The 12,429-nt window shown below is 42.1% G+C and overlaps 1 protein-coding gene across 11 annotated transcripts in view; it reads left to right on the top strand.

Annotated features, from left to right (window-relative positions):
- The window catches only part of LOC126293165 (histone-lysine N-methyltransferase 2C-like), a 386,337-nt gene that overhangs the window by 239,956 nt on the left and 133,952 nt on the right, over positions 1-12,429 (top strand). For all 11 annotated transcript variants that reach the window (XM_049986267.1, XM_049986260.1, XM_049986265.1 and 8 more), the window contains exons 48-51: positions 889-1,180; positions 2,066-2,288; positions 4,665-4,889; positions 8,462-8,617. In XM_049986267.1, the coding sequence (XP_049842224.1) occupies positions 889-1,180; positions 2,066-2,288; positions 4,665-4,889; positions 8,462-8,617 (896 nt within the window). The remainder of the gene's footprint in view (positions 1-888; positions 1,181-2,065; positions 2,289-4,664; positions 4,890-8,461; positions 8,618-12,429) is intronic.

The raw sequence follows: 12,429 nt of genomic DNA, 5'->3' as shown, positions 1-12,429 counted from the left end.
TATTAAGTCATTTAAACAGAGAGGAATTAAAGAAACCAGGTTTCTGCCACAGGTAAGTGTGCCGTAAGAATAATATGCAAAGCTGACCCACGACCATCTAGTAAAAGACTCTGTAAAGGTTTACATATTTTAACTACGGCACCACAGTATATTCATTAATTTGTGCAATTTGCTGTGAGTTACTGGCAACAGTATATAATAAATAACTCTGCATCTAATACATTAAATGAAAATAAACCTTTGTTACTTACGATTGTAATTTACTTCCCTTCAAAACAAGTGAATATTGATGCTACCAAATTCTTTGATCACTTCTCTAACAATATAACATGCCTGACATATAGCTAATCTAAATGTAAAAGTCAGCCTATTAATGTTTCATATGCAGAACTTCTATTATGTAGACAAATTTTGATTTAGAAACTTTGGTGTATATAGTGCCAAAGTATTTAGTGGGTGACTCAGTGCGGTTAGTTGTCACTTTTTATATAAACTCAAATATTAATGTTAGTCATCTTAAGAACCCGAGGTAGTGGTCATTATATTTATTTAGCGTACAATGTACGACGAAATGACGTCAACACACAGCTGTGCATTTTGAGACAATAGCTCTGTTCTTCCTGCTGTCCACATTTATGTGACACATTCAGTACAAATATCTACAGCTGTACTACAAACATTACGCACGAAATGTATAGTCAGGTGTTTATAACGGTCATCTGTAAATTATAAGTACACAATTATATGAAAAAAAGGGAACTGTACTGAGCAGCTCATAAATTGATAACAGAAGTAGTAAAGCCAACTGTTCACCGTGCAGTCGGGGTTGTGAGCAGTCCACTGGTAAGGAGTAGTGACACGGTAGAACTCACCACAGAAGTGTCGCAGGTGGCAGCCCGGCCCCGCCACCGCAGAGCCCGACGACTCCGTCCCCACGGCAGCAGCTGACACCCCAGCCCAGGGTCTCCGGCAGTCCGCAGGGTGCAGAGCACCCGCCCACACCCCAGCAGCAGCAGCAGCAGGATCGGCAGCACGACGGCGATGGGGGAGGTGGAGGTGGGGGTGGGGGTGGTGGGGGTGGCAACCCACACAACCCTCTGAACCCCATCCCCATTCTGAGGTTGTTTGGCCGCTACGGCACTTTCAAGCTCGGCCTCCGCGGAGGATCACCGATGTGGGGGTGAGTGGCCAATTCTGTGTTTTCGCTACAAATTCCATATACTCTAGATTTACCCTGTTGTATAGCAGGAAATGTGTCGGCGTTAATGTCCGAGAACAGTACGGTGTAACCGGCTGGTCACAGTCGATATATCCTCGAATACAGTGGGGAATTTGCGTTCTTGCAGTTTGGAGGATGTTTAGCTGAGAATTTTGGAACTGTCGTGCACGTTCTCCTACATCAGTCCGAAGCTCGTACAGAGCGTTTTGCAGTGGAGGATGCTCCTGTTGACAAGTAGAGGGATGTGACTCGGGTGAGGAACTTTGTTTTAGACTGACAGATTGTCTGTCGACAAGATCTTCAGAAAAACTGAAATTCTGGGCAGAAATACTAATAACGGGATGCCGTAGGCTTGGCAGATGGCGAAAGGTTCTGGGAACCGGTAGGAGAAGACAGAATGATCGGAAACATTTGTTTACTGTTGCTGTGTATTCGTACTTTCTGCTTTTGTGAAACTATTGAATAAATGAAAATAATTTCTGTTGTTTTGTAGGAATGAGGAAAGAGATGAGAAGTGACACTGCCAATATTTGGGATAGTAGCTGAATTGTTTTGTACAGGTGAAGTTATGCTGCTCTGTACTGGGCCTCAGTCTTCAAACTGATTTCACTGTTGCAGCCTTGTCAGTGTTTGGATAAAAGTTCTGTGGGTACGTGACTCCCTGACAGTTAAAATTGATTCCCCTTCCTGGCCACTGTGTGAGATATTTGACTAAATCCGTGTTATCTTCTTCAGAACTCGAGTGGATAGTTGAAGAAACTGTGTTATACATTCTTGTGCAACTTCACAAATTTAAAGATAGGTGCCCGAAACAGATGTGATGTACAAAATCGTGTAACACGACAGGTACGGACAGCCACCGTCTACCGGCACTGCCGGTGGAAGCGGTGGCGGCGGCGGCGGTGGCAACGGAGGAGGCAGTTCGGCCCCCCCTACGCGCCAGCAGCCGGACACGTCACTCGTCTGCGCCGACTACAACGATTTCGACGACGAGAGCTCGCACACTCCTCCGTCTGCACCTGGCGAGAAGGACGCCACTCGGCCGCACACCTCGATCACGGCAGAGGAGGTTAGTGGGCAGTCCTCATTGAAGTTCCCTTAGTGAGTCACCTCTGAGTTGATCTGCACGTAAAGATTGCATATCTCTCTCTCTCTCTCTCTCTCTCTCCCGATTTAAGAGAATTAAGCTTTGGGTATGCATTTTTACTGAGGTGATTTAGTGTAGGCTAGTCGTATAATCTTGGGGGAATTCGATAATATTTAGAGGCTGATCGTAATTTTAAAAAATGAAACATTTTATCATAAGCCATTCAGACTTAAATTGTAGTAATACTGTGAAACTATGCAGATACTCAGAGATTAATATGTGTAAATGCATGTAATGGTTCTGACAGCTGTATCTATGTAATTCTTATTTGTTTACAGCAGGACTTGCTGTAGTAGTAGCAGTAGTATTTGCAGTAATCACAAATCTGTGAAAATTGTGAACTATTAGTAAAACAAATCAGAAAAACATAGAAAACTGTATCAAAAATTCGAACGGGATAAAGAGCCGTAGTTAATTAAACTTGTGTTCAAATACCTGAGGGCAGACGAGTAGAAACTTCAGACATATTTTGAGTGAAAAGTTTCAATATGTAGCGATGAGGAAATGGATATAAATTGTTGAAGAAAGAAGAGAATAAGAAAAAGAAGGTTAAAAAATTGTTCCCGTCGATAAAAACTGATAACATTTTCTGTCAAAGTAAGCGAGGAAGTTGACAGAAACTGTAAACTGTGATAAACGACGTAAACGTCCAATTATAATAAACAGAGACAGTTGTTACTTGTGCCTCTATCTCTGAAAGTGAAATCAGTACTTCCAATAGTTAAGTTCTGCTTTACTATCAGGTGGGAGATTTTGAGTCGCAACAGTTTCTTACTCGGCGCACTGTGACAGCTCAAAAATAACCTTTCGTCATACAGGGCAACGTGACGACTGCGACTCGAGTGTGGTGTCACATTTGTGTTGTCAGTGCACTCACTGTCAGCAGTATAGAGACTCTTCACTCTGCACCGTACCGGTGGGAACACTACGATCCGCGGAGTGGCAGTGCCACTACCTGCTCCCTCTACGTCGGCGACACTTCAGTGCCGGAATTTGACGGGTCTGTTTGCTACGACCTCGTCTGTGACGACACTAGCTTCGTCCTCTTGTAAATTGGCTTGCAGACTCTCACTGCATTGTACATATCTGTTCCTTCTCGGAGTGATATAGTGTGGCACACGCCCAACATGTGCTTGAGTGTGATTAACGGTGTAATACGAATGCCTCAGTAGTTTGGGATATCACTACCAAATTTTTACCTGCACTTTGTTGGCAGTGTTAGTACAGGAACTAAAACTGTTTCTGATTTTGTAATAAAAAACAATTGATTGTGTCACCCGATACTTTATTTAATGCTCTTTTTCGTGCCATTTTAACCATCCTGTAGGAACACATATTCATTTTACTTAAATTCCGTCTACGATTACGTTTTGTAATAGTAATTCTGTTCTGAACCTCTGTATGGTGACATTCGGTCCACACTGTAATTGTTAAAGATAAATGCAGCATCTCATAGTTATAGGCTGCCGAATATAGGCCACGGTCCTTACAGAGAGGCTGGTTTGTAACTGGTATTACCACAGATCTCACTCTCCTTATTTTGTTTATAAATTTTTCAGCTGGAACTAATTTCTCTTTTGTTATGTGTAACATTAAAGCAGCAAAATTCTTATGGCCCATCAAATCCCTGACTTCAAATCCCTATTTCACCAGCTGAACAGAAGCACTAACCACATAACTGAAGAATTGAGCTTTATCCCTTTCCTTTTAATTTTTTGTTTCTACACTTACCTTCCCCAAACCGATAATTTACATCGATTTTCCTCTAACAGTTTCCATTTTTAAATAGCTGACAATTAAAAATACTGTGCACTTGTAATAATAAGTGAACATTTGAAATACGTCTGATTAGCAGCTACAATGAGTCATTTCCGCAAACTTGAAGCAGCTTTAAATTCTTTCTGAAACACTTCAACATGAAATAAGTAAAAATAAAGACAATAATGTTAAAGTAATTCTGTCGTCACCTGCGACGTAGTACACACTTTCCCAATTCGAGTAATTCACTGTCGATTTTTAAATCGAAGGCGATAGTGAAATTTATGTTTCTCCATCACAGCACAGAAGACATTCGTGTTCGTGACAAAATTGTAACTACATTTTCGCAACAGTTAACGCATTTCCAGTAGGGCATGGAACTTAACTGTAGCTGTCAGATTTAGGTGTAGAGGTCTCAGCACGACATTTCAGTAAACTAGTGCCGCACTCTAGAGGGGCACTCGACAGTCACACCCACCCGACGCCGATGCTGTCGCACTGCTAGCTGGCGAGACTCACGGCGGGCCTGTTTGGGAGCAGGAAGTCGCGTGCGATGCCGGTGCCGGGACGCCGCCGCCGCAACCGCAGACGCAGACGCAGCCGCCTCCCCGGGGGTCCGCAATCCCGTCGGTACTCGGTTCGAACGGTGATCTCCCGAGGGACAGGTCGGAGCTGGAACCTCCCGGAAGAATTGCCATTATAGGACCTCGCTCGGGTCCGGAGAAGATAGTGGCGACGACAGACACCCCCGAATCGCCGGATCAGGTTTGTGGACGCTGTCCGTGTACTCTGTACTGCCAGAATTTCGGTCTCGTGCTTCACGAGTCTGGAATGAAGGCTTACTACCTCATGTTGTCCTGTCATTTCTACTACCTCTGTCAACCTGTGGCTTCATTTCTGTTCTCTCACATGACCCAGAAGTGCTGGAGAGTACAGAGAGTGCACTGTGTCTTGTGTTCGCCCCATTTGACTTTCAAGAACGGAGATTGAGATGTGTTTAATTACGTGTTTATTTGCATTCTGATAAACTTACACAGATGAACGTAAAGTAACTTTTAATTTGTGATTGCAAATAACTTTTCTTTTAGTTTTTTGTGAAATGTTCTGAAGTGCCATTTCAAATTGGACTGCCTCCCATTTCCTTTGTCCTCGTTTTGTATTCACTGTTCCCTAAACCTGAAACACAGCTTTAGAATAGTGCGGCCTCTTTCCTCATCGAACACAAGTGTCACAACATTTCACATTATCTCATCTAAAATTTGTATCGGTTAGTTCAGAGCCTCCGTTCACTTTTACTCGTAAATGTATGTATTTGAAATTACATTCCAGCTATGGATTATTATTATATTATTATTATTATTATTTTTATTATTATTATTAATATTATTATTATATTCTTTCCTACAATTTCATGTAGAATGGTATATGTTGCAGTGGGAATTATGCAGGAGTTACAGAAAATTAATACACATTATTTTCATTTTGTCTCTACTTCCCACAAATTTCCCAATTATCCTTCTAGTCATTACAAATATCGGCTTTCTGCATCGAGCCATATCCAGTTGCCGTAGGCTTACGTGTAGAATGTGCAGGATAGATTCCTGTGTTCGAAACAATTGGCAGTGCTGTACAGATATGCCTCTATAAAGCAGTTCTGTCAGTTTGCACACTCGTACACATTTTATTTTCTCCGTGTGCTTTACACGTAAGTTGTTTTTTGCAACTGTCTAGTTCACCTACGAGGACGGTCTGCCAATCTGTTAGTACTGTTCGGTTAGCCTCTGTTCATTTCTAATGCGTTTAGAGGTTCGTATTTGTAATGCGGCTGTTTGTTGTGAGAATATCCGTAATTTGTCAGTGTAGATTCCCAATATACTATTTTCGCTTCTAAGGAGGTGCCAAACCCTGCGACCAGCTCGAACTTTGACACAGTAGCCGGAATTCACTCGAGAGTAACTCCTGTTAAAGGGATCAGACAACTACGCCTCAATTCTCGAACACCCAGGTCGGCTGTCGACGTGCAGATTTTGTTTTAGATCGTTGAAATTTTTGAACTTTCAAAAATAACAAAAGTTTTGTTTGTTCGTATCAGGCTTCCAGTGTAATGGTTGGTTTCCAGGAAATTGAAAAATTGGCGAGTCAGATTTGCTGCCAGTGTACTCGGCGACGGGACTGTGGCCGATCGGTTACTGTCCGGCATTTGCATTGCAGTCAGCTTAAGTGTCCGTGGATTCAAACAGTTCTTCTTGTGACAGTTTTTTACTCTGCACTCTTACGGCGAAAGCTGTCACAAAATTTGTGCATTTGGTATTCTGAGTAAAATAAATGCTATTGTGAACACTACTCAGTACACGAGAGTGCCGTAAAGAAACTGACACTGTCAGTTGCCAGCCCCAGCAATTCTCATTATATGCACGGTACGCATCAACTGCTGAGAGAAGTATCTTTGTAAACATAAACTCACGTTTGCTGTATATTGCAAACTGAGTGGGGAATATTTGTGTGCATGTGTATAGGGAACTGGCTGCCAAGCGGTGCCGGCTACTTTTGCTGCCTTTGTTATGTGTACTATCAGAAATGCTATGAAGGGTTACAATGACAGGAAGGATATAAATGAGTCTTTGAAAAACAGGAACAAAGAAAGAGAGAGGAATGTTCCAGTAGTAATTGATTTTTGTTGCTTTTTGTCTCCATATTGCCTAAAAAAGGTGGAAGAGAGCAAGGGAGGACAGGGAGACAGGAAAAAGAAGAAAATACAGGGAATAGATATTATCATCACCTAGGCCAAACCTCTTTTCAACAGTTGTCATATTTGTGGAAAAATAAGAATAGTATAATGAATTAAACACAATAAAAGTATTTATGTAGGTAAGAATGAAAACAAAAATTTCTGAGATCTTACAGGATAAGGTGAATGTATGAGAAGGTATATTAGATTGACGACCTTATTCCTAAGTATCTTCATTTAACAGTCTTGTACTTGAAAGCCCAAACAATTCCCATTACTTGTTTCCAGATTTCATGTTAAAAAATATAAGCTCCCAACTTGATCTTCTGTACACTCGATGAGAAAGTAACAGTTTGGCCTCTTCGTTGCATAAGGAGAGGATCTATAATCACAGGTGTAATATACTAATAGAAAAAGGGACAGCAGTTGAGATAATATTGAGTCAGTAAATGAATGCAAACAAAAATTCATTACGTGCTGTCGGCAATGTACAAATCAAATGTATTACTTATCAAAGTAAACTGGCAGTAGGGCGAACTAAATAAGTCGCGTGACTGTGTACAGCCGTGTCCTAAATTAAAGTAATGTGCGCTGTTATGTTTAAAGCTGTTGCCGATGAGGAGGAGAAAGGAGTGGTAGTAACAGTGCTGATGATATATGCGAGCAGTGTGTTAAAAATGAGTAAGTTGACAGTGTGCAAATTACTACGAGAGAGACGTGGATCGGAAATGTGTGAGAAAGCAGCAAAGTGCACACAATAAATTCACGTTGGTATGGATGAATGTGTTACTGGGTATCAATTTCTGAAATATTGTGAATATTGCAAGGAAATTTCAGCTTCACAGAAACTTTACAGCTTATGTCGCATGTAATTGGAGTTCGTGACTGACGACTGAACTCTGAGAAAAATTGTTTTTTCAATTCGATGTGTTTTTAAAAGGTGCCAGAATGAACACATGAATTATTGGCAGTGGTTTGTATTGACAAAATGAGGGCTCATATGTATTACAATGTGAGGAAATACTGGGAGAGTGTTAGTGCGCGAGGAGAATCGTTGAACGATAGTGCCGGTCTGCATTTAACTGTTGTACTGCACAGGGCATTAGCATACAGGTGTGTACTGTGTGACAGTTTTGTTATTTGTTCTTCGTAAACACTTTTATTTTTTTTGTAAAAATACACTTTTCATTCTGCATGTGTGAAAGTTTTACAGTGTGTAGATTTACTGGTACATGAAGAGTGGTCAGTGTATGTCACAGAGACCACTCATATGCAGTAGAATGAGGGTGACTTTTTTCCACTTGGAGTTCTGGATAAATATACATCTTAAATGGAAAAATGCCACCTTAATTCAGCAAATTTATGGCTGTGAAGTATATGACAATACAGAGCAGGATCCGTATGCACCAGCTGCTGCACTCTCAACACACACACCTATTTTAGCAGTTTTACTCTAAAGTGGCGAGTTGTGATAAACTGGTAAATATTAATTTTTGATGGTTACTTATGGCCCTGGTGGAACAACAGGAATGAGTTTCTTTTATGTCTTACTGACACCTATTAATAGTAATAGCGACTAATTTTTTTCTTATGACAAATACTGTTTCAGGTTGAAATGAATGTAGACCCATCACCAGAACCATTCCTGCCCACTCCAGAGACTGTGGGTAGCAAAGAGGAAGAAGAAATGGCAATCCACCAAGAAGAAGTTGTCATTCAAGTGGACAAGTCTTCAGGGAAGCAGGATTCTTCACGAGCAGGAGCTGTGAGTGTAGTTACAAGTAGTGTTGAGGGAAGTAAGGAGGTCGAGCTTCGGAATTCGTGATGTCACTCCCCCGTTGAATTTTCGTGACAGGAAAACTACTAGTCCTATTGGTACCGGATGATCCCCTGTAAAGAAGCTGGGAGAGGAGGAGGATCATTCACCACTTGCAGTGTCTTCACTACGTCCATAGTGAGGAGGAGGTGAGAGACTGCGCGACGAGGTCGAGGGAACTATTTTGTGCTGCCGGGTTGAGGTGTAGCACTGTTAATTTGCCCCAATTTGTGGTATTTGTGTCATTGGAGGAGAGCGCAACAAATTGCCTAATTAAATGGCAGCTCCAGATGTGGGTAGGGACTTGCCTCACGCTATGGGCGACGACATTGAAAAGGTGCCGAGTGTCTCGGGGAATTTTTAAAGTGCTCGTGTTGTGTTCGAAAAGGCAGTAAAAAGCACCTTCTTTCTACTTTTGGCTGTTTCTAACAGACCACAAATATGTATTTCCTATTTTGGAACTTGGGATAATAAGTTGAGCCATTTTTTTTAACTCTCTTTATTGCTAATTTGTTGTTATTTCTTGAGAGATAGATGCAACATTTAACACAACAATTTTGCCTCATGTCAGATTCTTCCCAAATGCCTAGAACTGTGTGATATATTGGCAGAAAAACGTACTTATTATTACATGCATTTACTGTCTTTAATTCTGTGTGTTTCGTATTTGCCGTTTCCTAGAAAGTACTAGAGTACATACACTAGTAACAGAGCAGCTGGATGCCTTGTACTCGTCATCTTCAGTTGATTTTCACAGCCGATTGCCTTTTATGTCAATCTGCAGCACTACACCCCCGCTTCCCCTCACCCCGTCTACCCTCGAACCCCCTACGGTCCGCCCTTCTCTCTGAATTGAGTAGTTCAGCAGATTATGGCTTACGGAGTTTGTGTCCGACCCGTTTTAGATATTTGCTTCCTCTTCAGGCCCATAATGTTTAGGCTCTTTTTACATTTTATCCACCTCACAATTGTACTGGATACACAATTCTACTGTTTTTGTACGTATTGCCTTTAAATATGTCTGCTTGTGTCTGTGTATGTGCGGATGGATATGTGTGTGTGTGCGAGTGTACACCTGTCCTTTTTTTCCCCTAAGGGAAGTCTTTCCGCTCCCGGGATTGGAATGACTCCTTACCCTCTCCCTTAAAACCCACATCCTTTCATTTTTCCCTCTCCTTCCCTCTTTCCTGACGAAGCAACTGCCAGTTGCGAAAGCTCGTAATTCTGTGTGTGTGTTTGTGTGTTTTGTTCATGTGCCTGTCTGCCGGCGCTTTCCCGCTTGGTAAGTCTTGGAATCTTTGTTTTTAATATATTTTTCCCATATATATATATATATATATATATATATATATATATATATATATATATATATATATATATATATATATATATAAAAAAAAAACAGAAAGAAACTTCCACATGGGAAAAATATATTAAAAACAAAGATTCCAAGACTTACCAAGCGGGAAAGCGCCGGCAGACAGGCACATGAACAAAACACACAAACACACACACAGAATTACGAGCTTTCGCAACTGGCAGTTGCTTCGTCAGGAAGGAAGGAAGGAGAGGGAAAAATGAAAGGGTGTGGGTTTTAAGGGAGAGGGTAAGGAGTCATTCCAATCCCGGGAGCGGAAAGACTTCCCTTAGGGGAAAAAAAGGACAGGTGTACACTCGCACACACACACACACACACACATATCCATCCGCACATACACAGACACAAGCAGTGTCAAACTTCCACATGGGAACCCACATCCTTTCATTTTTCCCTCTCCTTCCTTCCTTCCTGACGGAGCAACTGCCAGTTGCGAAAGCCCGTAATTCTGTGTGTGTGTGTGTGTGTGTGTGTGTGTGTGTGTTTGTGTGTTTTGTTCATGTGCCTGTCTGCCGGCGCTTTCCCTATATATATCCACTGTGGATTCGACGAACTGCGACTGTGATTTAAATTGGCGTGTATCTGGTAATAAATATGCGACAAGTCGCTTTTTTACAATTTATTCGACCACAAACGTGTTTTCGAGCCACACAGTATGTAGCTACACTCGGTTTTACGCTGGCTCACACAATGTAAACATCGAATGTTTATATGTGTACATAACGTAATAATGTGCGTTATAAGAAGCAATCTGATGTGAATACCACGAGGCAGTGCACTCGACACCAGCACTGCATCTAGCTGCACTCGGTCCACAAGATAATGTCTCTGTAACACCTCCATCTGAAGATAAGTCCGCAGTGGCTCGAAAACATGTTCGCGGTCGAATAAATTGTAAAAAAAGTGACCGGTTGCGTATTTATTACCAGATAAACACCAGTTTGATTACTTCTTAACAATTACTGTATTGCAGGTCAGAACTTCACGTAACCTGTAGGGCACTTAATGCAGTTTTTCAGTAGGGTCAGAGATAACGAATGTAGCTCCACAGACACGGTAAAGCTTAGATTGACAATGTAGGAAAAGATAGTTTCTGCTTACTGTAAAAGTGATACATTAAGTTGCAAATAGGCACATTTAAAAGCCACTTCCACATAAGCTTTCGGCCGCAGCCTTCGTCAAAAAAGGAAGAGAAGTGAAAAGCGTTCATCAGATTCTGGCAGTTCGGTCCACAGTGCGACTATCACATTGGATGGATGCACAGAGGAATGCTGTCTGGTGATTGTGCAGGATCGAGAATGCTGACGGGTGCGGTGTCAGGTGGCTGTGGGGCAGGGAGGTGCGGCTAACGGAGAGGAGCAGGGAAAGGTTTTGTGTGTGGGGGGTATATTGGCAGAGGCTAGAAAACAAAGACGGTGGGAGATGAGAATGGGGAGTAGATGATAAGACAGACGTGGTGGAAACTGTCGGGTGGAGGATGTGGGGACATTACATTACTGTAGGTCGAGGCCGGGATAATTCCCATCTGCGCAGTTCTGAAAAGCCGGTAGTGGAGGGGAGGGTCCAGACGGCTCAGGTAGTGAAGCGGCCGTCGACATTGAGCATGCTACGCTCGCCTGCGCGTTGTGCACGGGGTCGGCTACTTTGCTCTCGGCTACAGTTTAGTCGTGCCTGTTCGCCCGGGTAGGCAGCTAATTGGTAGTCGTAATGATGTAAAAAGCTGTGAAATGACTGTGACGGAGCTGGTTAATGACACTTACATTTCACAGATGGTCTCCCCACTGATGGTGTAGGATAAACTGTGACAGGACTGGAATAGGAAGTTGTGGGTGGGAGGGTTGGGTAGGTCTTCCACAGGAATACGATCCTTGTGGCAAGGGGCTGGGATTGAGAGCGGTGTAGGGAAGGACTCAGAAGTTGTGGAGGTCAGACAGACAACCACATTCTTTGTGAGGCCTTCGATTACCATTGTGCCCTGAAATGAGGCTCTTACACCGATACATAGTTTCCAGTCCTATGTTTCTGCACAGATTCTCTGTGATGAAAATGTGACCTACATACATTATCTCTCCCAATGACTGACACAGAGGCACTTGTAAGTCAACAATATAGTGGAGACATTGAGTCACAGGCAGGCATTATTCCATCCCGGATTTTCCAATCCACTTTATCTTAAGTGAAATTTGGTATCGAGTCAGGATCGCTAATTACTATAAAATGTTTACATTACCGATTACGGTACACTGTTATGGTACGAATATTTTTCAAGAAAGTTGAATGATAGCTTCTAGCAAAATGTATGCATTTTTCACAGCAAAATTTGATAATCTGAAAGAGAAGTACGTTTGCATAATCTTAAAATATTGTCGCGTAGTCTCGAAAT

This window comes from Schistocerca gregaria, chromosome 10 (assembly GCF_023897955.1).
Source record: "Schistocerca gregaria isolate iqSchGreg1 chromosome 10, iqSchGreg1.2, whole genome shotgun sequence".
NCBI classification, from domain to species: domain Eukaryota; kingdom Metazoa; phylum Arthropoda; class Insecta; order Orthoptera; family Acrididae; genus Schistocerca; species Schistocerca gregaria.
This window is presented reverse-complemented; position numbering and strand designations above follow the sequence as displayed.